This window comes from Cylas formicarius, unplaced genomic scaffold (genome assembly GCF_029955315.1).
Source record: "Cylas formicarius isolate icCylForm1 unplaced genomic scaffold, icCylForm1.1 PGA_scaffold_5__7_contigs__length_24384050, whole genome shotgun sequence".
In the NCBI taxonomy this organism is placed as follows: Eukaryota; Metazoa; Arthropoda; class Insecta; order Coleoptera; family Brentidae; genus Cylas; species Cylas formicarius.
The window spans coordinates 9,666,119-9,692,243 of record NW_026844341.1 but is presented as its reverse complement, the minus strand read 5'-3'; the positions used below and the strand labels follow the sequence as shown (position 1 = coordinate 9,692,243).

The 26,125-nt window shown below is 34.6% G+C and overlaps 1 protein-coding gene across 3 annotated transcripts; it reads left to right on the top strand.

Annotated features, from left to right (window-relative positions):
• The first annotated feature begins 82 nt into the window (after window positions 1-82).
• LOC132702562 (heterogeneous nuclear ribonucleoprotein 27C) lies at window positions 83-26,125 on the top strand. 3 transcript variants are annotated; one of them, XM_060671283.1, is made up of 10 exons: window positions 84-249; window positions 1,052-1,255; window positions 1,615-1,805; window positions 1,860-1,942; window positions 2,005-2,193; window positions 2,245-2,410; window positions 6,372-6,437; window positions 8,608-8,868; window positions 18,348-18,399; window positions 25,780-26,125. In XM_060671283.1, the coding sequence occupies exons 1-9, from the start codon at window positions 200-202 to the stop codon at window positions 18,365-18,367; spliced, it is 1,230 nt and encodes a 409-aa protein (XP_060527266.1). In that variant the 5' UTR covers window positions 84-199; the 3' UTR covers window positions 18,368-18,399; window positions 25,780-26,125. The 3 variants fall into 3 exon arrangements, with proteins under 3 accessions (XP_060527264.1, XP_060527266.1, XP_060527265.1); XM_060671281.1 differs by lacking the exon at window positions 18,348-18,399 and having other exon boundaries at window positions 83-249; window positions 25,780-26,123; XM_060671282.1 differs by lacking the exons at window positions 18,348-18,399; window positions 25,780-26,125 and adding an exon at window positions 15,711-16,386.

Sequence of the window (26,125 nt, the reverse complement as noted above, 5' to 3'; positions counted from 1 at the left end):
AAGAATTTTTGTTGTAATTTTTCTGTGCGGAAAAACGATGGTGGCGCTTGAATCACTCATATCGAAATTGACGGAAGTCGGTAAGCTGCCATTGTTGCAGTTTGAGATCGGTCGGTGCTTTCGTGTTACGTGGTGAATGTACGCACAGACCGGCCGTGAATTTTGGTAGTTTTTGGATTAGTTTCGGGCTTGGAATAGCATGCGAATGTTGAGGCTTAAGCACGAAATGATGGATGACGACGAAAAGGGGTATTTCTTAATTTATTTACATCGTTTTTTCTTTCGCATTTTATAGGTCATACGTCGCGGATCCCGCGACAATTTCACATCTGGTTTTCTGATTTGATGCGCGTAAAAGCGTTCGTTTATTCCGGATTAGATCCGTTTCAAGGTAAAAATCTTTAAAAGCACGTGGCGTTGGAGGTAAGCTCGAACCAAATGTGAAATGGCTGCTGTTCTTTTCATCATCACCGTTCACCGACCCCAAGCTTGGCATCTCGAGCGGTCAAAGAACGGCAGATCCGCCTATTTCTACCTCGTTTATAATATTCCTATTTTAGAAAATTTCGCTTTTTTGCGATTTATGCAATTTCCGCCTCTCAAGTTGGATTTAAATATGTATTAATAACTTGAAAAAATTAATGAGGTCTGCGTGGAACTTGTTGTATAACAAGTTTCAAATAGTTGGGAAAATTTGACTCATTGCTTATCTCTGATTAAATGAAATTTACAGATAAAGCTTCCATGTTTATTTAAATATGGACACCATGTCTTTCTACAGAAACAGGAAACAATTTGTAATTGCTTTGACAGCTTGGTACTTGACAAGTACAATACAATAATACAAATTGAATGTATTATGCTTATAAAAATTTTTACCATTCTTTTAAGCATATAAAACAGATCTATTGCTGATTTAGCTAAACATGGAACATTTTTCTGCAGGAATTAGACATGGCACTCTTATGTTTAACCAAATGGAATGTTTTTAATTTCAGTTGAAAACAAACAATAAAAATCCATTTTTTTTAAATGTCTTCCTTAATTGCAGGAAGCTCTTTGTTGGAGGGCTCTCGTGGGAGACTACCCAGGACAATCTGCAGAGATATTTCTCCAGATATGGGGAGGTTATAGACTGTGTCGTTATGAAGAACGCCGAATCCGGAAGATCCAGGGGATTCGGGTTTGTCACATTCGCGGATCCGGCCAATGTGACCGTTGTTTTACAGAATGGACCGCATACACTTGATGGAAGGTAAGCTAGCGTAAAAGGTGAACTTATTGAGAGCAATTATTTGAATCCAGTTGCCACATGTAAGAATTCATAACCTCAAAGCGACTGGCCGGAACGACATTTTTTAAACCTATTTTATCACCAAAAGAGTGGGAGGTAAGTTCATTCTTGAATTTTTGTTCGTGATGACTGTAGGATTCCACAAATTCCACGAATTTCTTGTTGGGGCCCTGTACTGTTGTGTTTCTTTTGTTGGTTAAGGTTAAGGTATTTGGAAACAGAATTTCTGTGAATGTTAATGTTAATTAATTTCTTTAATGTGAATGTAGAAATAATAGAATTTAAGTTCAGTACGAGATGGGTTTTGATTTTCTTTCAAGGACAATCGATCCCAAACCGTGCAACCCGAGAACACTGCAGAAACCCAAGAAGGGCGGCGGTTATCCGAAGGTGTTTCTGGGGGGGCTCCCTTCCAACGTGACCGAGACTGATTTAAGGAGTTACTTCACAAGATTCGGTAAAGTAATGGAGGTCGTTATAATGTATGATCAGGAGAAAAAAAAATCTAGAGGTAAGTACCCCACCAAATTGAATTCCGAGTTATTTATTGCCCTTTTTTTTTGAGGCTTTGGCTTTTTGTCATTTGAAGACGAAGAGGCGGTCGATCGGTGCGTATCGGAGCACTTCGTAAATCTTAACGGAAAGCAGGTGACGTTTTGTTGTCTTCATCTTAATAACTTTTTCCAAGGCGTACTCTTTTATCGTTTTAGGTGGAAATAAAAAAAGCGGAACCTAGAGACGGTTCCGGTGGCAACAAGATGGGAGGGAACGACCCTTCCTCCGCGTGGGGTCCCCCCCAAGCCCCGATGGGCATGATGGGGGGGCCAAATGGTCAAATGGGAGGACCTCCCATGAATTTGGGAGCGCCCATGGGCCCAAACATGATGCAAGGCTATCAAGTAAGTTTTATTGGCACCCAAACGGGATGAAGTATGTTATGATTGTTTTAGGGATGGGGTACCTCGCCTCAACAACAAAATTACCCTGGTTACGGGACACCTTCTGGGCCCGGTTCCTATCAGGGCTGGGGTGGCCCGCCGGCACCCCAAGGTCCCCCTCCACAGTGGGGTAACAGCTATGGGGGACCGCCGACTCAGCAGGGGTATGGTTCATACGGTAAGTGACCTCTTTCGGGTGTTCCTTTTTATCGCAACCATACTTTTTAGCTTGTGTATTGCGATTTTGCATAAACGGGTTTCCTAGGTTAAAATCTCCACAGAAATGTAGTTTAAGGACTTTTTAAATTAAACCTCTAAACACTTTATTTAATTATTTGATTTATTAGTTTTTCTCCCAATTAACAGAAACCTCTGAGAAGGCATTCATTACGTCATAAAGATATTGTCTAGAGTTAAAGTGACAAACGTTTTCCTGTTTGATCATGTTATCATAACATACCTTTTTTCGGATATTTATTTTTATGGGCAAGAGTAGGTTTTGGTTGGTGTACTATTTCTTACGAAAGGGGTTTGATTGATTGACCAGTTTCACATCAAATATTATTTTCTGTTTGAATACCTTGATACTTAACAAAAAGCTTTTAAAAAAGTTCGAGATTTATTGACGGCTGGATGGATTTGGATATAAAATTCTTAGCCATATAAATAATGTTATAACAGGGTACAAGAAAGTTGGTGCAATTTTTTTTCATACTATTATAATGCAATAATTAAAACAAAGTAACCAATAACCAGTTCAAGTAATGTACAGTACAGTGCAGTGCATTTCATTAAAAAAAAATGGACGTGCCAGATGGAAAAAAATGTTATAAAGGTCTTTGTCAAGCAAATGTTAGGTGTTTTTTCACAAATGCCTAGTTAAAAATTTTTACTGCATAATTAAAAAACTTATCTATAAATATATAAATATTTCCATAACTCTATCTTTCTTGATTCTTTATATCTATAGTAGGACAAAGACAATAAGCACATCTTCTCTTTTCACTCCTTTTAGATGAAGCTTCAGACTCAGAAGTCATTGTTTTTATTTTAGGTAGAACGCTAATTTAAAACATTTAAATTTTTCGAAACTTTCTAGACATACCTCACATAATATTCGTCCTATACCTAAGTGTTACCGTGTCTGACATATTGAATTTTATGTCAAAAATGACGTTGGTCTAACTATTTCTATTGATCTACTAGTATGGGTTGAAATTAAAAAAATTAAATAAATACAAGGTGGCCCATAACTAACATACAAAATTTGAAAGAGAAAATCGTTAAAGTTTTTGTTAATTTCATGAAAAAAAAGGTGCCTATTTGAAAAAGTTCTACATTTTGAAATATTGGCGATAAAACATTGACTAATTTTATAAATCTTACAAATCATGCCTGGTAATTTAGATACCAACACAAAAGCTTTTAAATTATTATCAGAAATATTTAGACATAGTGAAAAAAAAAACAGAAAGTTTTGTGAAAGAATAATGGAAAAACCTAAAATTTCTAGGATTGTTAGGGTTAAGTCCAAATAATAGATTCTTTTTGTATTTTTTTTCTAAATGTTGCAAATAATTTAACTATATTTTTAATTTTATTTATTGTCAGTATTTTCCCCATTTATTTTTTTTTGTGTATTAAAATAATCATAACAATAAATAATAACTTAAGTTTGTGAGGTGGTATAAAACTGTCAATGCTCGATTCTTGTATTTTATTTTATGCATATATCCATTCATGACGATTAAATGAAACTATAATAGAATATATAATAATAATAACCAGCAAATTCATAAAATAATATTACAAAGTTAAGAAATTTAATTAATTCCACCTTGTATGTAATTCATTGACAATTGAAATAATACAGAAAAATTAAAGGTCATTTTTATATAAAAAACTTTTGTATTCAAACTTCTTTTATAAGACTGATAGATTTCGAGATATAAGGAAATCAAGCCTCAAAACAAAGTCGGAGAAATTCGCGGATATATTCGAACCGGGAAAGGTCACTTTTGACGTAAGATTAATATGCAAGGTAATAAATAATAAATAAGAAGGTTGTTACTTGTCCACGAAAATGCAAGCATTGTATATATAACTACGAAATATTTTCAAAGCATAAGGCAATCCGAAACGCTTTTGTCAATACTTTCTAAAGATTTTTTGATATAAGGTATCACCCCATAATAAACGGTCCACCCCCTATGGTTTAAGTAAAGAAATACGGGCCGTCTAGATATATCGCAATCCAGATGTTATACAAGAAAGTGAGGTGCCAGTGGTGCCAACAGTTTCAGTTTATAAAATTCTAGTGTGGTTACACCGGTCAACACGATTTTTGGGTCTGAGTCCTACATGTTAAATTTCAGTTTTTCTTACACTAAGAACAAAGTTTTTTCCGAATTAAAGTTCGCTTTTCTATAAACTATAACAATTTTTCATTTTTTCTGCAAAAATTACTACATTTTACGATTTTTTTTAAATAATTTTTTCAAGTTATGGTAAAAAACGTTTTTTTTTTAATTTCAGTGTCCTTTTAATTAAAATTTTTTGATAAACAATAGCATATAAATGTCAAACAACAAGCAATAAATATCTGATTTTTTTTCGTATTTCATTTATGTTCGTATGAGCTCTCTTGGATTCAACCCCAAATGTAATCTGCCATGGTATTCTCGTTGTGCTGCCCTTGACAACACCATTCAACGTCCATCACATTTTGGTGAAAACGTTCTCCTTGTTCTTCGGAGTAGGTATCCATGTTATCTTTAAACTAGTCTAAATCCGAATGTAGCATATGAAGTCCTGAGAGATTCTGCATCCCATAGTTTTAAAACTTTGAAGTATATTTTCAATTAATTGTTTATAATTGTCAGCTCTATGATTTCCGAGGAAACCGTCATCTACTGCTTTAAAACTCTTCCGGGCTCGTTTTTCACAAGCACTAAGAAGCTTACTTACTCCCTTTAACTTTAGCCTAACAAATTAAGCCTCATTTATGTTATGTTTTCCAATACGAAATTCGACTTGATCAGGTTATATAAGCTATTGATAATGCGCTGAATCTGCTCTGCTAGCCTGTAAGCAAAGATGACTGGAGCATTCCCATCAGAAAACCCACCATTGCAAAATCACCTATCATTGTTCACTGCTATTCTGTGTATTTCAATTTTTCTAGTATTATTTTCACGCTGTCATAGTTTTCTTTCAACAATACAGAATGTGCTAGAGGAAGACTAGGCAATTCATTTCCGTTGTGAAGTAGAATTGCTTCTAAACTTGTTGAAGAGGTATCGATAAAAAGCCGGCAGTCAGATGCTATGGACGGTATTCCGATTGTCTCGAACTTTTCAGTGACGTTCTTACGTTAACGTTTCTTTTCTGAAAAATCATGGAAACCATTTATGGCGCTCACATTGATAAGCTATTGTTACTTCATCTTCGAAGCAAGTTCCATTGCTATAGTCGTGAACATAGAATTTCAACTTTGTCTCGGATTAAATCATTAAATTCAGTTGGACTGATAAAATGTGGTCTAAAACTATTATCAATGTTGGTTAGTGGTGCACCGGATTCTGTTGAACTCTGTGACGCTTGAGCTGAGGTTGAAGGAAGATCAGTGTCGTACCCAATTTTGGTAATGATTTACTGGTTTTTAGGTTAAAATAGACTTAGTAGGCTTCGCAAAGTTTCAAATTTGTTGACAATGCAAATTTTTCACTTCTAACTTGTAATGAATTCACCACAAATAAAACAAAATGAATCAACATCATATTTACACTGTCTTGATGCCATTTTCTGAGTAATACACAAATACAGTTGTTACAGCTGAGATAGACCAGTTACTACTACTAACTTTGATGCTACTTACAAATAATAACAGCTTATTATATCTTTGGCTTATAAAATAAATTAACGTATACTTATCGACGTAAATAAGACAAAAGCAAACTTTATGAACTAAAAATGGAAATTTGAATGTTCTTCAATGTCTAAAATCAGATTTTTTTTTGTTGTTGACCTATGTAACTATTAAATTTGATAGCACTTTTTCTCTGTGGAGATTAATCGTGTTTTTCTAAAGAATGTCATATAATAATGGTGCATGTTATCCGCATCTTCGGATGCTACAGGCAGCGGAGCGGCGAGCTGGAATAGCTGGAACATGCCCCAGAACAGCGGCTCGACAGGACCATCGGGTAGGTGTCTGAGGGTGATAAGCGCGTCGAACGACTCTGCCGCACAGCTATCGGGGGGACTCGGGGAGGAGACCGTGGCGCCCATGTTTTGAACCCTCGCTTTTTTATCACGTTTTTTTTATTTCTCTTCTTTTTGCAATTAAAAACTTTGCTCGTGGCTATTAGGGGGACGTGTAGGTTATATCATCTCGCGTTACTCCGTCTGTGTGACACTGTATTCCTTTTATCGTTTGTACGCTTTTTTTTTCTATTTGTGCGAAAGCAGTGCCAAGTCTTCTACGATTGTAAAAGGTATACTTTACATTCATTCTAAAATCGAACGGGGTTTTGCGTCTCTTCAGAAAAATTAAAGTAAATATTAACGTCAAACTTTGAAGACTTAATAACATATGCTGGGCCTTATATCAAACCAAATGAAATTTGCCAGAAGACATCAACTCGTGTTTTCTTTTAATAATTTTTTTAGGTTTGGGTGTGAATACAATCTAGCGTTACTTTCAAGATTTTAAAATTCTAAGAACTTATACTTGAGCTTCTTCGCAAAGCTGACGGAATTGCAATAAGATTTCGAATTTTTCACGGTTCCGCGCTATTCGATTTTGGAGGTCTAAGTCTCTTGTGTATTGGTCAGTTCTCCCTTTTGCATTTTTTTTGTGTTCCCACCGTTTTAAGTAAAATCACAACGGGGGGAAAGTAGTGCCACTATTACATTTCATCATCGTACCTGTTCCATGATACCTGGTATTAACTGACAACTTTAATAACAGAACACAAGATTGGATAAAAGAAAAGCCAAGTTAGTTTAAATAGTTGAAGAAATGTGCAATTACAACCCTGAAAGTGATCATTTTAAATAAACATGTCTCTTATAATCTCAATTTCCTCCAGAGCCTCCTCAAAATCGGTATTAATTTCATGCCAGTACAGAAGTTCGTTACAATCCTCCATAATTGCGATGTTCGACTAGGTATTAAGTCATTAGCAAAAAATATCGCGAATAAACACAAAAGACAAATTTATAATTCATAATCTTGCCGGTTTCCCAATTTCTGTCATTCGTGAAGAATAATATTCACTGCTTCCTGGGGACTAAAAGTTTTCCTGCTAATAAGAGGCAGGTTGAAAATTTTCGCATTTTTCAAGACTTCAACACTTTGAGCATAAAATTTTTCCTTTTTTCAAGAATAGCTACATAGTTTCCGTCTCTTTGCTGTGAAGTAAAATTTTCTTTCGAAAATGGGGAGGATTTCCTTTTTTTCAAGAACGCCGAGAGAGTAAAATTATTCCATTTTTTCACGCTTGATGGATAAAATTTTTCATCTTTTAAAAAATGGGGATGACCTATATAACCGAAGAATCTCAAAAAGTGACTGACCTACAAGTCGTTAAACAAGTGGTTCTGTTGGTCTAAATGGCTGAATATTTTTTTTAAGAATGGCTGCACTGGGAGGAAGGTAAAATTTGGTGGGTGGGAAGAAAGGTGGGAGCATAAAATTTTTCCGTTTTTTCAAAAATTAACTACACCCCTCTAGTTCTATCGGTATTTGCTTTTATGTAAATGTGGTATGTTTACTTCTCTTTCAATCCAAAAAGTATTATTCTGGGAGCAAAAATTTCCTTCTATGGGAGGGTAATTATTATTCCTTTTTTCCAAGAACACTGGGAGAACAGATACCCTTGCAGGATAAAATTTTTCCTTCTTTTAAGAATCTTCTTTATAACAGTGTTTGGCTGCGCCCACAAGTTGAACAAAAAGTCTTGTTAGACTAAATACTTGAATAAATTTTCTGTTCAACGTTTGGGGCGTAAAATTCATTTTTTCAAAAATAGCTGCAGCGGACGTACCGGTTTCCTTTTTTTTCAAGAATTGCTGGGGTTGGAATTTTTGTTTTTTTCACCGGGAGGTTAACATGTTCGAGTTTTTCCAGAATAGCTAAACCAAGACGCTATAAACATGTTGAGTTTTTCAAAAATAAGCTATAACGAGAAGCAAAAATGTTTGCTTTTTCGAAGAATAACTAACTGTTGGCGAAACTTTTAAGAGGAACACAGTGTCTTTCGCGAATCTAAGCCCCCCCGCCCCCGGCATAATCTCCTCCCCTGCGTCCGCCCTATAGTTTCGACTTCCGCCGCCACTTTCGGCGAAATTACCGCTCGTCTCCTCACACAGGCTACATTGCCGGCGGCGATATGTACCCGAGGGGCGGTCAATCGGGCGCCACGGGTCCCTCCGGGCCTCCGGGCGCCGCCGCGGCGGCCATGTCCGCCTCAAGCGGGAGCGGTTCCAAACCCGGATCAGACTACGCCTCCGCCTACGGTTCGTACAGCTCGTACGGGGATTACGGGGCTCCACCAAGATCCGCGCCGTCGGCAGGCTACGGCACCGACTCGGCCGGGGGCGGGTACTCGTCCGCACCGCCCGTTACCGCAGGTGCGAAACATTTTAACGACTTCAAGGAGTGGCCGGCGTCATGACAATCTTTCGAGGGTCCGCCGGGGGGCGGCGCAGCCGCCGCCGTTCGACATTCTGTCGTCGCGGCGGCCGTCCCCGCCGCCGCCTCCGCCGCAGCCGCCGCCGCCGTGGTCGAGATGTCGCATTGATCGGGGCCGACGTTTATCACATAATCAAACGTTGATAACGGTTAATCAAAATTTCGATAGTTTTTCTTTACGCGTCGGCACCGCCCCCACGTGACGACGCACGGTGGTGAGATCGCGCGGCCGAAAAACTAACCAAAATTGTTAATGTCATTTTTCAATTCGAAAATCTCAAATCGGTAAAAATTAAGTCAAGCAAATATAGCTTCTGATTCGTTTAGTTCTTCTATTTCAAAATCGTCGACAAAATAGGTATTTTACAACAGCGAAAACATTTTGATTATTTCAACTGACCCATTTTTTTTTTAATTTACTCACATATCTACCTCGGTGAATTGGTTGGTGAAAATAATTCCAAAAGGCAGATTTAAAGCTGCGGGTAGATTCTAGAATAAAACTGAAGTGTGAGTCATTTTTCATTGATCTTGCTTAATCCGAAAGAAAATTTTCAGTAGTTTTGAGAATAATCAGAGAAAAAAAGAAATATATAGATTTCTTTTAGTTTGGGGTAACGAAAGATCAATTGGTGATAATCTATTAAAAATACTCTTAATCGAGTTATTTCTATCATAGCCCGAATGGAGCAGCTCACCTACACTTGGATGGTTAAACTTTACTTTTTTAAATAATAATTACACTTTTTCAAGAATATTTACTTACCTTGGATACTAAAGTTCTCCATTTTTTCAAAAATAGTTACTCTGCGGTGCGAAATTCTGCCCGTTTTCAAAAATAGGTACACCGGGACGTTGATAGATTTTTAAAATTTTTCCATTTTCAAGAATAAGCTACACTTGTAGTTTTCAATAATATGTACACTGGCAGAGTAATGTTTTGTCGTTTCACGTAACATTTTCTCATTTTTCAAAAATTGCTACGCTGAGATCATGAAATGTTTCCATTCTAAAGAATAGCCTGTAGCATATCCATTTTTCATTGGGAGAGTAAAATCTTCCAAACTCAATGTTCTACTTACAATATAAACAGTTTTTTCCTGCTCACTTTTCAGTAATTCTTCAGTTTCTTGTAGTTCTAACCTAAAATGACGTTTGACAATGAAAAATACTTGGATACTCGATACATACGAAATACGAACTGTAACTGTCAATTATTATTCGCCGACTTTAAAGTACCTATTTTGAATTACGTACAAATCTGACGGCACATAACAGAATATTTATGAAAAGTGTTTGGCAAACTTCGCGGAAAGTGGAAAATTTCATAAAAAAAGGAATGTTTGAAAAAAAAAACAAATGTTACCGATATTGGCGGCAAATTATTTGTTTTTTTCATGGCTTCAATTTTTGCGATATTTATTTTTATATGGTTAAAAATAATGAAGTTAAGTGTTATATATATATATATATATATATATATATATATATATATATATATATATATATATATATATATATATATATATATATATATATATATATATATATATATATATATATATATATATATATATATATATATATATATATATATATATATATATATATATATATATATATATATATATAATTTTTTTTGTTTTGTTTTTTTTTTATCATTTCTGGCCGCGGACTTGCATTAAAGCTCACCACTGTGCGACCTCTCACCGACCACACGCGACCAGGCAATATTTGTACTTGTAAGCCTTTTTGCAGCGTAACGTAGAAACTTGGGTATGTGTTGTAATAACGGTACGATTAGACGACACGACTTTCGTCCGTGTGATTCGAGATCTGGCGGGGGGGAGAAACGCGGACAGGACCGGCCGTGTTGACTATTTTTAAGTATTGTAAAATCCGCATAGATGGGGCTCAATGTCGCTCTTGATCATTAGCGCGCAGGCACTTCCAAAGACTGGTCAAGAATTTCGATTGTTGAGCGCGAACTCTTTACCTCAGACCATTCTAAAGTGCTTTTAAGGAGCGTTTTGCGAGGACTACTTGTACTTTTTTGTTCGAAATGTGAAAAGTAATGTGTAACGATGGGTGAAAATGGTGGCAAAAAGATACTATAGAGGCGAACCGTCCAATAAGGGAATCGTTTTGCTCTCTTAAGCCGAAACTACAGTCCTATTTAAGGTTTTTTGATCGTTATGTAGTAAAAAAATCAACATGCTCGCAAGAAAAATTGCAGATTCAAATTGATGTGGAATGGTGGGTCTACCTAAGTATTAAGGTTATCTTGACATGGCCACAGAACGCCATGTTGATTAACAATAATTGCTCGATTACCGTTCAGAGTGTCTATGTGAGATTTGAAATTGCATCAAGTTTCATACCACAATCGATCATTTCGTATTTGCACAAGCTCACTTTTTTTTTTCTAATTCAAATTTCAACATTTCGTTAAATCTCCTGAACATTGTTGTTAAAAATTTGTGACACGATTAGTAATTGTTTTGTACCAATGTAATTTATTTTCAAGTAAATATGGAAAGCGAAACATCGCAAATGCAAGTAATTGCTCATAATTCTTCTGATGCTTTTTCAGACCACCTTCTTAATCCATCCCCAAGTTTTCTTTTCTCGACGATATCGGACGAGCATTCGTTCTGCGCAGTACATTAGTGTTGCGTATCCCCTCAGTCCGCTATATGACTAGCACTCGGACTGACGCGATGACGTATGCTCGTGTATCAAAGGAAGTAATTAATTACTTATTACGGCACGGCGAAGTAATAAAAAATATATCGAGATAATGAGATTTTTCGGAATTGTGTCCACTTAGGTATAGCACTATTCTACATCATTTTAAGGAGAATTGAATTATCTACACAGACTGTCCTATTGAAAATAGTTAAAAATAATTAATTTTAAACGACTCTGTATAATATAGAATAAATTTTTACTAGATAAGTCTAATGAACTGTTCAGTTTTCTGCGAGTTCCAGTAACAGCAGTCAAGTTAAATTTTTAATAGAATCATATTATATAACTGACAAAGGGTGTAGGCCATTTCAGATAACAATGTTGCCATTTGTTGTTGTCAGTTCTCTTTAAACGTCTACCTCGCCATTGTTTGCATACGGGCCATTGAAAAAGGAAGTTGGTCAAAATGGCGCCGAATCAATAGGAAAGTATCGGTGAGGTCCTCTGTCTAGGCATTGTAATGTTTTCTCTTACTAATATTTTGACTACTTTTTACTCGCCCCTAATTAATAATACGATTCCTAATGTTAGCAAGTAGGTCGATCTATTTTTTTTTAACGGTAACGCTAAGTGTCCCTTTAAGATAGAAAATCTGTATAGCAAGGTCTAGTCGCATTTTTTTTGTTTTGCTATTTATTTAAATATCAAATTCGCGTTTGTACATATTTCGATAAGAAATTTATTTTTTGTTATCTCGTAAGGTAATTTTAAACAGTAATCTGCCAGGTAGTGGACCCCCCATTTTTTTTTTTTTGTACAAAATGACTGCGGCAGTAGTGCACAACCACGTCACACACAGACTTTTCTCAAGACTATTTAAAACTAGGGGTATAAATAAATAAATGCATATTATAGTTAGATCTGGGCTGTAATTCTTATATTTGTAAGGTATATCTAAAGTAGGAGACTTTAAGTAAGATTTTTAAGCTGTTGCCGTTTTATTATTTTATCGTTGAGTATTAGGCGGTCGATGTCATTGTTTTTTTTTTAAATGTTATATTCATTGTTTTCCCATTTTTCTCTCGCTATAAAACTATTTATTATTAGTTTTAGTTTCGAACCTCCCCCCCACCGAAAAGACTTGACCATTTTTTAGACTAATTATTAAATTTACTATAATATATTAAATAATAAAGTAGTGGAAATATAAGACCTGTGGTTGTGATCTATCTTTATATAAAAAAAAGGTTTTTCTCGTATCGTATTATCCCGATATCGACTTATAAGTACGTTATTAGTAAGAGAGTAATTTAAAAAAAAAATGGACGAGTCCCGCCCGCAGGTTCTTCGCCGCCATCGAATCACGCGGCGTCGGTCGCTGAACATTTTCTTAAACATCTAATAATTAAAATACTAACTAGATATTATTGATTTTCAGTGTCTTTCGTTCGATTGATTGACAATCTATGGTTATAAGCAATGTCTAAAATAGTTTAAAAAATTTTAACGGTGTTAAAATGATTATTTAATATTCAATTAGACCAAAAAAAAACTATATATACATAGCGTCCCAGAATTGTTTTGGTGCGTCGGGTGACGTGAGCGTGTGAAAAAAATACGGCGAAAGCCCTAATTTTGCATTTAAAATCATCCATCCGCCTTCGGTGTTCGAAAACGTTCCGGGACGTCCCTGTATCGCGCGGCGAAATTTGGCAACGCCGCGTTCGTAGTGGCCGCGCGGCATTGTCACGTTTCCGAAATATAAAAGGAGGGGCGAACACAGACGCGCGCGTAGCCGTTCCCTTTCTTATGTGGTGGAGGGATGTTGAAATACAGTTTTTTGAAAATTTCAAAGTGAATCGTCTACGCAACTTTTTCGTACGACATTTCTTTCGGTTGTTTTCTTCCTTTTTTTTTCCAAAGTTTTCGAGTATAGTTGAAAGCTGGGGCGTGTCACCTTAGTAGATGATTCTTTCGAGGAAGAGTTTTGACATCTTTTGCTAACCACACGAATATATTAATATACATTTGAACCGCATTTCCCAAAAAAAGAACTATATACACTAGGCTGGGCCAAAAAAAAAAACGACTATTTTGTTTTATAAAACCGTTCAAAATGACGAAAAAAAATCGCGAGTTTGAGGATATTTACTTGAATATATTTTTGTTGGAAATTTGGTAGGAAAAAGCTACATTTTTTAAATTTAAACATTCCATTTTACTATCAATTTGGTATTTTATTCACTGACAAACAACCCAATATGCAAAAAGGTGGTTAAGGTGCCTTAATATTTTTTGATAAAGTTGTTTTTAAAAAAACCGTTCACGATTGATTGTTTTTTCGTGTTCACTCAATTTACCCACTCAATCAACTCAGTCAAAAAAATAATTATTATACTGTATTACCATTGAAAATTATTTAATTTAATTAATATTAATGGCTCAAAGTTTTACGATCTTTTTTGCCCGTCATTACCGATATATTTTTCGTAAAACAAAATAGTCGATTTTTTGGCCCACGAGAGAGAGAGACCCCCGTTTTTAAGACAATTTATTTTTTAAATAGTTAGGTATTTAGAGTAAAGAAAAAAAAACACCGATACAAATCTATAGAATTGTTTTTGAATAAATTGTATTTATATTTACGATATAAAGAAAATAGCTGTTGAGCCGTTAGGGTAATTTTATCGTTAAAATAATAAATTAAAAGTAAATTTTAGATCAATTCGACTGATGTACAGTATAAACAATACCGGATAAGTTTTTTAAATTTAAACCTATTGAAAAGGGAAAAATGAAACAATAACAACTGTAGGGCCTTTTTAACGATAGTGCAATTCCTCATTAAAAGAAAATAGCTACATATAGTAATGTTTATACGATAAGTTTTGATTGTCTTAATTTAGGACCAGTTCTTTGCTCAAAAGATATTATTTTTTGTATTTGCGTTTTTTAAGTGTTAAGAGAGATCATCTACGACTTAAAATAATAGAGAGAAAAAAATATCTAAAATTGTATATTTATATATGAGTGTGACCGTAATATTAAGTGTGTTGACAGTTTGTTTTCTATTAATTAAGTCCTGATAGTTAATCGACAAATTCGTGTTAATTAATAGATAAGTGATTAGCCGAAGGGATAACTTGATAATTATAAAGGAAAAACGCATGTCCCTCCTGTTGACTTCCTCATAATCCTTTGTCGGAGCAATGAAAACACAATCTCCTTATCAGCATTTTTTTTTTACCAAGCTGCCTCGGGTGTTTCTGCTGTTTCAATTTATAAGAATATAAGAAATATTTTTGCCGTCTTCCTCTTTCGCTTGGTCCATTCTTTCGCCTTCACATTCGCTTCTAAATTATTTACGAAGATGAAAAAGTTTATTAAATGTTACATAAAAACGACTAAATTAGAAACAGCGCACTCTAGCGGTGAAACATCAGAAACATAAGCTATTGTATTTTTATACTTGAAGCATCGAGGTGGTTAAAAATTTTCAGCTATTCATTTATTGGCGAAGAGATTCTTTTGTGTTTTCGTAAGTAACACCCTCCTTCTCCGCCGCCTATGTGTAAGCTTTCATTTTTGTATAGTCCCGATATCTCGTCTTTAAACAACTAAGTACGCGATTAAGTATTGTAAAGATTTGTGGAAGAAGATTCTATTTAAACCTAGGGCTAATAATTTAAATCATATTGTTACGATAACACTGGAGACCTGGTTTTTAGCAAAATAATACTAATTAATGTCTGTTTTAAAAATATTAAATATATATATATGAGAATATTATTAGTAGTACGATGCATTTGTAATTGGGGGTTTAATTATATAGTAGTTAAAATATTTAGTAATACTTGAGTAATGGATATATTTAGCCTAAAAACAATTATTGAGTAATGTCTATTTAGAATTAATGAGAAAAGGAATTACTTAACAAAAAGGTATGTACCTATCCTATCATTATCTTTGATAATGAAAATATAATATCAACAAAAGTGTCGATCGATAATTTTTTCCTTTTTCCGTCCTCCCTTAATCTCTATCTTCCCCCTCATTTTTATTAACTTGAAAATGACGTTTTTTTTTGCAGATTATACAGGGTGTCCCGCGGTTGATTGAAGACTCTTCCCTACCCATCTAAAATATTTCCAGTGTCGCAGTGTTGCCGGTTGTATCTAAAAGTAGCCCCAAAACAAACATTTTTCTTTTGGTTTTCAGCATATTTTCCATATTTTTCGGTCAAAATAGGCCACGATTTAAATTTTTGACGGTTATTTGTATATTTTGAAAAGTCAACTTTTAAGCACAATTTGCCAGATAACTTTTGCTATGTATAGAAACTGCCAATGACAGGTAAAACATATTAAATATGATTATAAAAATATGGGGTTTCCGTTTAAAAGAAAAAGGGCTTTTAACGTTTTTGATTATTTAATTTTTGTACTTCATTTTAAATTTCTCAAAAAATGTAATAATAATAATTTAAAATAAAAAAGCTGGTACATATTTACTTCAGATGAATGGATCACCCTGAAACTCTTAGGTTCTCCGCCAGTGAACTAAGTACTAAAACCCCTTATGTATACAAAATATCACTGCAATGTCGTTTGAAACTAATTTTATAAAAAAAAAAACATTTCGACACGTTTTCGTCTTAAAATGAAGTCAGAATTCTCCTCCTTCCTTTTGTCACAGACATTACGAAACACCCTGTTATAAATAACACATTCCTTATAAAATGAAGACTCGTGACGCGTGTTAAAATTTCTATATATTCTGGTGTTACGAACGACTTTGACAAACATTAAATTACTTTCAGAGCTTAACTAAAACTTGTTTGAATTGATAAATATCATTTTGTTAAATGTAAATTATAGGGACTTGGCATATCAGTACATCTCGCTACAAACTTAAAGCATCTATTTCAGAATTATTCATGAAAAACAGCAGTGCAGTGCAGAAATGAAAATGTTGTTCAATTCAATTTTGTTCATAAACTTAACGTTTTTCATGAACAAAACCGATACATGTACTTGTTTTGCTAGTTTACATCACAAAGCCTAGATAAACAAAAATATTTATTCTTTTAAGTCAATAATTTCATCGTTAATTTTTACGTCTGTGACAAATGTTTTATTAAGTTTATTTAAAAAGTGAAGAAAAACGCAATTAAATTGATGAAGAAAAGGGTTCCTCAGAATTTCGTATGACGAATAATCCTCAATTCAATTTTTTCTCGACTTCTTAGATCTTGTCAATAAAACGATTCGTTCGTCAATGCTGTTGTGATTTTTTTATAAATATATGTATCACGACATTTTATGGCTACCTCACGTTTACTACGCCCGGTATCCTAATGAGATGATGAAAGCAAAATCTTATAGATCCTTTTACGTCGAATTCAGTGGCGTTCTGAGATTTTTTTGGAAAAAACGGAATTTTTTAGATATGAGCTCTAATTTTTTTTTTTTAAGAAGTACCCTGACATTTAAAAAAATATATATCGCTCTTTCCAAACATGTATATTTTGAAGTAACCCTATATTTGCCATAAAAATGACTTGTTTTATATATTAATTTTATTTCAGTTATATAATAATTATTTTATTATAAAAGATACGAATAGAATGCAAAAAATAAATATTTAGATATTTTTTAAAATGCAATTCCCTGTATAGTTTTCAAAAACGTATAATTCTTTAATGTTGTCAACATTTTGACATTTTAGAAGTTATACTTCAACTTAACGTTATTATTATTCTTATACGAACTAGAAGAGTGCTAAAAATAGTGAAATATTGTTACTGTGTAAGACAGTGTATAAAAAGCTCGATTAAATTATAAAAAAAAAACACTGTTTCATTGAGAAATGTTTGCTTTTTTTGATAATATATCCGTATTTGTTAAAATAAAATAATGTCCACTGAAATAGAATTAAAGAAAATATGGATATTTTTGAAAATGTCAAAATATACGTTTATTAAGAAAGTATATTATATATTCTTAAGTGCAATTAATTTTTTAAAAAATATATACATTTACATAAAATCTGAATACATCGTGGATTCTACGTAAAAAGATTTATAAGATTCTGTTTGCATCATCTAAGCACGTGTTTGAAATACACATCAATTCTTCGGTTTTTTTATTATGATTGTAGGGAAATCGTAGTTAATAACTAACCCGGCAATAATAGTTTAAATTGTGGTCTGTGTCGGTCGAAAAATATTGAAAATGTGGAAAATTAATATCTCGAAAAGCGTTAGAGATAGATATGGGGAAGTGTTTTGCAAAAATACCCAGGAAGGGGAAAAAATTGGTCAATATTTTGTGGCATGTTAAAAATCCAAGTTGGTGCTACTTTGCGATACACCTGGCAACACTGCGGCGCTCAGTTTTAGACCGATGGACCCATGAATCCCGCGACACCCTGTGGAACCGGTGTACTATTGCGTACTTCTAAAACTACATATATTTTGCAAATCACAAAATCTTTCTCACAACATAAGAAGGGAGGGATCATTTTTTCTGGTTTCTGTTACAACATACCCATTGTTTTTATTTATTTATTTTTGTTAACGGATAAAGCATTGGCGTGACGTCAGCCGACTCCCGTTTGTATTGGCTAAAAAATTGTCCGCTTTATAAATCTGAATTCGGGAATAAAAACGGAAATCGGGAAAGCAGGCGAACCGAAGCCGCTAATGATGGGTTTTTGTTTGTTTTAGGATATTATGTTTCAGCGTGACGCGCACGCCTATGAGTTGCAGGCATTTCCCGGTAGGAAATTGTAAATCTAAGCTGTTTTTGCTCCTGAATTTAGAGTTTAATTCGTTGAATTTACGCGGTTTTTGTAGAGAGGTTGGAGCTTTTACGTCACTTTTGCACAATTTCCCTCTGTCGCGAAAATTTTGCACTGCAAAATTAAAAATATTATGTTTTAGTACGGGTGTGCTTATTTCGGATCGCCAAGGGGTGACGTAAAGCTCCTCGTCCTTTGTCTGCTTGCCATTTTAGATATTGCCCTGTGCAGAACCGTATCCGTATTCCAATTTATTATTTCGGATCAACTCAAAGGTCTATGAAAAGTAAACTTCGGTTCAAAATCGACGCACCACTTATATTTGGGTTAACTTCAAAGTTAATTTACCTCCCGCGAACGTCTAACTTGATTTTGAGATATAATAAATATTTTTTGGAGTTGTAGTGATGTTGCGAAAGACATTTAAAAATTTAAAAATCCTTTTGGTTTAACAAAAATGTTTATATGGGTTGTAGGATCTTGCAGGCAATGAAACAAATTATCAAAATTATTCACAAAAACAGTTGTAAAAAAAAACTGCCAAGGGCAAAAAAAAATAAAACAAAGGACCTATTAAAATGTTTGGCTCTATTTTTATTATCTGCAACTATTCTAGTAGGCAGTGGATAGTGATAAAATCAATTCACATCTACTGCTTACTAGAAAAAAAGCAGCTATAAAATTATTCCAGAAAAAAGTGCCAAAGGTAAAAATAATAAAAAAAAGTAGGTGTAATTGTTTTTCAGTAAATGTTTATTATCTGCTAGTATTCTTGTAGGCAGTGAGTACTGGTAAAATCAGTTCACATAGACTACTCAATAGAACAAAATCAATTGCAAAAACATTCCCCAAAAAAAAAACGAAAGATAAACTGCCAAAATAAAAATCATTTTAAAAAAGTGTCTATAATAATTTTTGACCCAATTTTTATTATCTTCAATTATTCTACTAGGTAGTGGGTGCTGGCAAAATCAATTCGTATCTATCACTTACTAGAAGAAAAACAGCTGTAAAAATATTCCAAAAAAAAACGAGATAAACTGCCAAAGGCAAAAATAATTTTTAAAAAGCATGTGTTGCAGTTTTTATTATCTGTAACTATTCTTGTAGGCTGTAGGCTTGTAGGCAAAATCAATTCATATTTACTACTAACCAGAAGAAAAATAATTGAAAAAAAAAAACAAAAATAAAACAAAAGAAACTGCCAAACCTAAAAATCATTTAAACAAAGTGCCTATAATAATTTTTGACCCGATTTTTATTATCTGCAACTATTCTAGTAGGCAGTGGGTACTGGTAAAATTAATTCAAATCTACGACTAACCAGAAGAAAACCAATTGTAAAAAAAATGCAAAAAACAAAAGATAAACTGCCAGAGGTAAAAATCATTAAAAAAAAAGTGCCGAAGGTAACTGTTGACCCAATTTTTATTATCTGCATCTAGGCAGTCAGTACTGGTAAAATCAATTCACATCTACTACTCACGAGAAGAAAAACAATATTAAAAAAAACAAAAGATAAACGGAGAAAGGTAAAAATAATTAAAAAAGAAACACCTATAATAATTTTTATTATCTGCAACTGTTCTTGTAGGCAGTGAGTATCGGTAAAATCAATTCATATCTACTACTCACTAGAAGAAAAACGATTGTAATAAAATTAAAAAAAAACACTATAAACTGCCAATGGCAAAAAAATAACTAAAAAAGAAGCACCTATGAAAAATTTTGGCCCAATTTTTATTATCGCAACTATTCTTGTAGATAGTGAGTACTGGTAAAATGAATTCACATCTACTAGTCACTAGAAGAAAAGCAATTGTAAAAACAAAAAAACACATCCTTCCAATCAATAATACAAACTAAACATTTTAAAATGTGCGACACCTTTCAGAAAAAAATAAACTCTTTTGAGCCAACAACAGTACGAAAACTGCTTTCAGGTTTGATATAGAATTCCTTATAGAGAAGGTATTTAAAAACAGGAATCTCTAAACATAAACGAGATTAAGCAAGGATTAAAAAACTGCGCTTTTTGATCATTTCAAAAAAACTGGAGGTGTCTTTAATTTTGGTAACCTAAAAACTCTGGGAAAACAAAACAATTATAAAAAAAGAGTTTTGTCCGAAATGATGATAAAAACGCACATTAATAGAGCAAATAGGCGAACATGTAAGCATCTAAGCACTTACCGCAATATTTAAAAAAACCAGTAGCACATTAAGAATGGAGTTAGTTGATTGATATATGTCGGAGTGTCGGTAGGCGAGGTTCTTTATATGTTTAAATATTTTACACGTTATGTATTTTTACCTTTTTAAAAATATTGGTGTTTTGGTGATACTGACACCTTATGTGAACATTCATGCCAAATTTCAATTTCAAGTATTGTAATTTTGTTATGGAGCGTTGCTTGCCTGCAAGATTCTATAACCCATAAAAATATCTTTCGATTTTTATTTTAATTTGTTTTTGGCATGGGCTAAATTAGACACTTTCAAATGGTAACTTCCCTTTTTATATTAATAATGTTGTTTGGGGTTCATAAAACGCTTAATGTCAAAAACTGCACATACTGTATAAGGATTATTTGTAAAAAATCACTGCAACTTTGACAGGATGGGACCGTGTATTTTGGTTTTAAAATAACCTGTTATGCTATTATCTTGATTCGGGTTTAAAGGCCGTCGTCGATTGGAATTACTTCCTAACATTTCGCTAGCACGAGTGGCGAGCTTCTTTAGAGGTCCTTCCATCTCCGATGTTGGACGTAGACTGACGATTTCTCCTGCGCAGGTTGTATTTATGCCGATTGGTGGTGGGCGGGGCTTGTTCCGCTTCGGTTGGTCTCGGGATATCGATCGGTACTGCTCGGGCGTTCCTAAGGATCGGGTTCCAGATTTGGTTGAGTCTAAGGGTCTCCTCCTTTCTGTTGAAATTGTGTGGGTGTTTTTGTATCTCAATGGCTTCCCTGACTAGTCTGTTGTGATAGCCGTTGACCGATGTTAGTAACTTACAGCTCTCAAAGTGTATCCTGTGTTCCCCGCTGCCCAGTGCGTGTTCAGCTACTGCAGACTTCTCTGTATGTCCTAGCCTGCAGCTTGCTTTATGCTCCCTAAGTCTCGTTCCCATTGATCTCTTGGTAGTCCCGATGTAGACCTTTCCGCATGAACACGGAATGCGGTAGACTCCTGCAGCTGAAAGTGAGCACCTCTTGTCCTTCGCTGACCTGATGGTCTGCTGGATCTTCTTTGTAGGCTTAAAGTTTGTTTTGATGTCGTGTCTTTTCAATTCGTTCTGTCAAGGTTCTGATAACCTTGACAGAACGAGCCCGTAGAATTTGCGAACCGGAGAACCTCCAGATGGAACTTGAACACCTAAAAACTGCGTTCGACGCAAATGGCTACAGCAAGAGGGAGATCGAGAGATCAATGAACTCAAGATCATCAAGATCACGGGATACCGAACAACGACCCTCCGTCTCCCACGCATATCTGCCGTATATTCCGAGTGTCACCGACAGGATTGGCAGAGTATTGAAAAGACACGACATCAAAACAATCTTTAAGCCTACAAAGAAGATCCAGCAGACCATCAGGTCAGCGAAGGACAAGAGGTGCTCACTTTCAGCTGAAGGAGTCTACCGCATTATGTGTTCATGCGGAAAGGTCTACATCGGGACTACCAAGAGATCAATGGGAACGAGACTTAAGGAGCATAAAGCAAGCTGCAGGCTAGGACATACAGCGGGGAACACAGGATACACTTTGAGAGCTGTAAGTTACTAGCATCGGTCAACGGCTATCACAACAGACTAGTCAGGGAAGCCATTGAGATACAAAAACACCCACACAATTTCAACAGAAAGGAGGAGACCCTTAGACTCAACCAAATCTGGAACCCGATCCTTAGGAACGCCCGAGCAGTACCGATCGATATCTCGAGACCAACCGAAGCGGAACAAGCCCCGCCCACCACCAATCGGCATAAATACAACCTGCGCAGGAGAAATCGTCAGTCTACGTCCAACATCGGAGATGGAAGGACCTCTGAAGAAGCTCGCCACTCGTGCTAGCGAAACGTTAGGAAGTAATTCCAATCGACGACGGCCTTTAAACCCGAATCAAGATAATAGCTTATCTACGGGCCGAGAAAGCCTTAACCAATTTATAACCTGTTATGTTCGATTAACAAAAACCATGAGTTTTATATGTGGGATGCTCTTTGGCAAACTCAATCGTATTATCAAAGAATATACAGGGTGGACCATTTCAAAAATATGTAAGTTGGGATTATTTCTCGACAATAATTGAAGATCTGAGTACTTTTTACTTTTTCATTATGCTTTAGAATAACCAAGATACTGGGGATAACTTGAAAAATGATAGGTAGGTGTAATAGAAACAAACGTGAACAACAAACTGACTTTCATTGTTTAAAATGGCTTCCGTTCATGTAAATCGTTAAAATATGTTTTATATTTGCTTACCCACCTATAGGAGTTGACGAAAGTCACCGAGAAAAACTTTCAATACAAAAGTTGTGTAATTTTTGCTGTATTATATTTTAGACTTGTGAAAGAAAACAAATGCGCATCGCAAAGTTGAGAAACAGTAGCAAGTTTTTTATTTTTAAATGGAACCCCTATATATATTCTGTTTTGACCAAAGCTATTTTTCTCCTGATTCGAAAAAGATTATATATATATATATATATATATATATATATATATATATATATATATATATATATATATATATATATATATATATTGTTGATATTTGGATAACCCGTTCTTGAATTATTTAAGTGTAAACCATTGATTAACTAAACAGATCGAGTTGGCCAGGCATTCAGTGTGACACCTTCTGTCGCTTTACTTTAACTCGAAACATTGACTTAGAAAAATGGGTTACGCAGAGGAAGAAAAGAAAGTAGTTCGTCTTTTTTATTCGAATAATAATAGAATAATTGGATAATAATTTAAAAGTGAAATTTATTTCAAATAACTTTAGAAAATCCCGATTGTTGCCGCACAATTGGGAATGTCAAATCAAAAGATTCACTTTAAAATATAAATTTCACCCCTTCATATTTATTCCGGTGCGTTGTTCCTTTAATTGTCGTTGTTATCGGTTTTAGTATATTTTGTTGTTGTGGATATTATATCCTTTAGAATTTTTAGTATTATTGAATAATTAATACTTACTGAAATAAAAAAGTCGAACTACGTGAAGCTTTTCTTACTCTGAGTAAGGTTTCAATTTGCAGAACGCCTGGACAACTTGATTAATATCTATTTAATTAATTGAAATTAAATATTTTTGAAATCTTGTGTTCTGTTTAAAAATCAAAAACTTGCTAGTGTTTCTCAACCGTGCGCTGCGCATTTATTTTCTTTTGTAAGATAATACTGCAAGAATTCTACAACTTTTGTATTAACACTTTTTCTCGGTGACTTCCGCCAAGCAGGTGGATACGTAAATGTAAAAAATAACCCCGTTCCTTTGGAACGCTTTGATTTTCTTTAGCATCTATACTATTTATATTTGTTTAAATTGTACTATTTTTTTTTACTTAAAATTTGGAAAAGGTTGAAATTAGATATGGTCGATTGCATTTTTAAGTAGAGTTCAGGGGTGTACTAGCTCTTTTCCTATTTTCACGTCTTTCTAGTTTAGTTTAGTTAAGTTTATTTATTTAATTTATTTAAGACAAAGTATAGAAGCAATTATTAATAAACACTGACTCGATTGCTCCCTGAAAAGCTTTGTCACCCAGAGCTTGAGTATTTGCTTGGTTATTTTTAATTTTATTCAAACGATAACGAGGTACTCGCAGAAAATGAGAGTTTCTTATAGAAAAGTTATGAATGTCTGAGTGAAATATAGTTTGTTTTAACTATGGATTTCATTAAGGCTAAGGCTAAGATTGAAGACACTGGCAATATTCGAAGACTAGAAAAATAATGTCGACATTGCCTTTTTTGGAATCTAAAAGCCCTTATTGCTCAGCTAAAATTTCCCCATAGTGAAACTGCATAATATATTTTAGAATGGAACAATGCAAAATAGACGTACTATGTGTGTTTTTCAACTTTCTAAGCACGGAAAGCATAGATGCTAATTTGTTACATAAAACATCAATTTAGTACTCCGATTAAAATTATCGTCCAAGGTGATACCAATAAGAGTGACACTATCACCCTTAGCAAAAGAAGCATTTTATAATTATATAAAATAAATTGTTACACGAAAACCAAATACTGAGCCTTCAGCTCAACCTCATAAGTTAGTTGATCTAATCTGGTTAAAGATGACTAAATGCATGAAAGGAAATCTTTTACGTAAATAATGAAAAAAAAGTGGGCCTAGGAGAGATCTTCGTTGGATTCCAGATTATAGATTTAAAATGGATGAATCATTCCGGTTTAGGCTAACGTATTGTGTTCGAATTTTAAAATAAGATTCAATAAATAATTGTGTAGATTGAGACAAGCCAATAGTTGATAATTTCCTCATCAAAATTTCTTGACTGATGCAATCAAACGTTTTCGAGATATCGTAAAGAGACAGTGACACTTCCCTTCGAACTGCACTCTTCCTCTCAAAAAGAGGATATGTTTAATAAATAATCAGTTTCATTGATTTCGTTGGAGAATATACAGAATCCGTGATATTTTCCATGTGGACGTGAATAAAAACTGCTCAGAACAATCCATGAATATTTAACAACTTTAGAGTATTACAATCAAGTCAGTGTCCAGACAAATAAAATGTAAGGAAATGTTATCCAAAAGAAGATTAAGTGTATCTGTCTTATTAGAGTCAAATATATATATTTTTTAACGTGGCACCCTGTATATTATGGGACGGGTCAAAAGCGGTCTGAGTGGGTGAATGGTCTTCAATCTTTTGTTTTGTTAGTAATAATTATATAAAAAAAATGTAATGTTCACAACTAAAAATTTATTTTTGCGTATGTTGAGAAACGCAGGTAGTGCCCAATTTAGAGAGTTAAAAATATACAGGGTGAACATATTGGAACAAAACTAGTTACATAGTTATATGAATGGTGTGGCCACTATTAAAAGTTTCGACACCCTGTATCTCCAAAACGAAGCAAGTTAGGACATTCGTTGATATTTATTCGTGTGAGTAATCGGTCGTCCCCGTTTGTAATCCTTTCCTTTTTGGTGAATCACCGGCAGGACCTCAAATCACTTACGTGCTAGTTCCCGACACTACCTTTCCCGACCTGATTTCCCTGACCAGTCAAATATCGAGCGGCGCCGCCATGAAGTTACAATCCGACGGCACCGATACAAATAAACAGCTCCCATCGTCCTCTTCTGTAGGTTACGCCTCTGCAGCGGGAGACTGTTATTCGGGAGGTCCTCAAAGAAACTCGTACGGGATGCCTGCGTCAGCCAATTATCACCCTTATCGCAGATAATCGGGAGATCCGGACCGACGATACGTCGATATTGCGGGGTGCGTGTGAGTGACTAGTGTTGAAGACATCTTGGTGACATCCACGGGTTTTGGGTTTAGCTTGCGGACTTGTATATCGTAGCTACTCGTGTCGTAGCTAATTTTTTTTCCTGTTTTTTCGTAGTTTCATATCTCTCGGTTGTAATTGCACGAGTTTGTGTTTTTACGAGTTAAGATAATAAATGATACATTTGCCATCTGGTATTTACT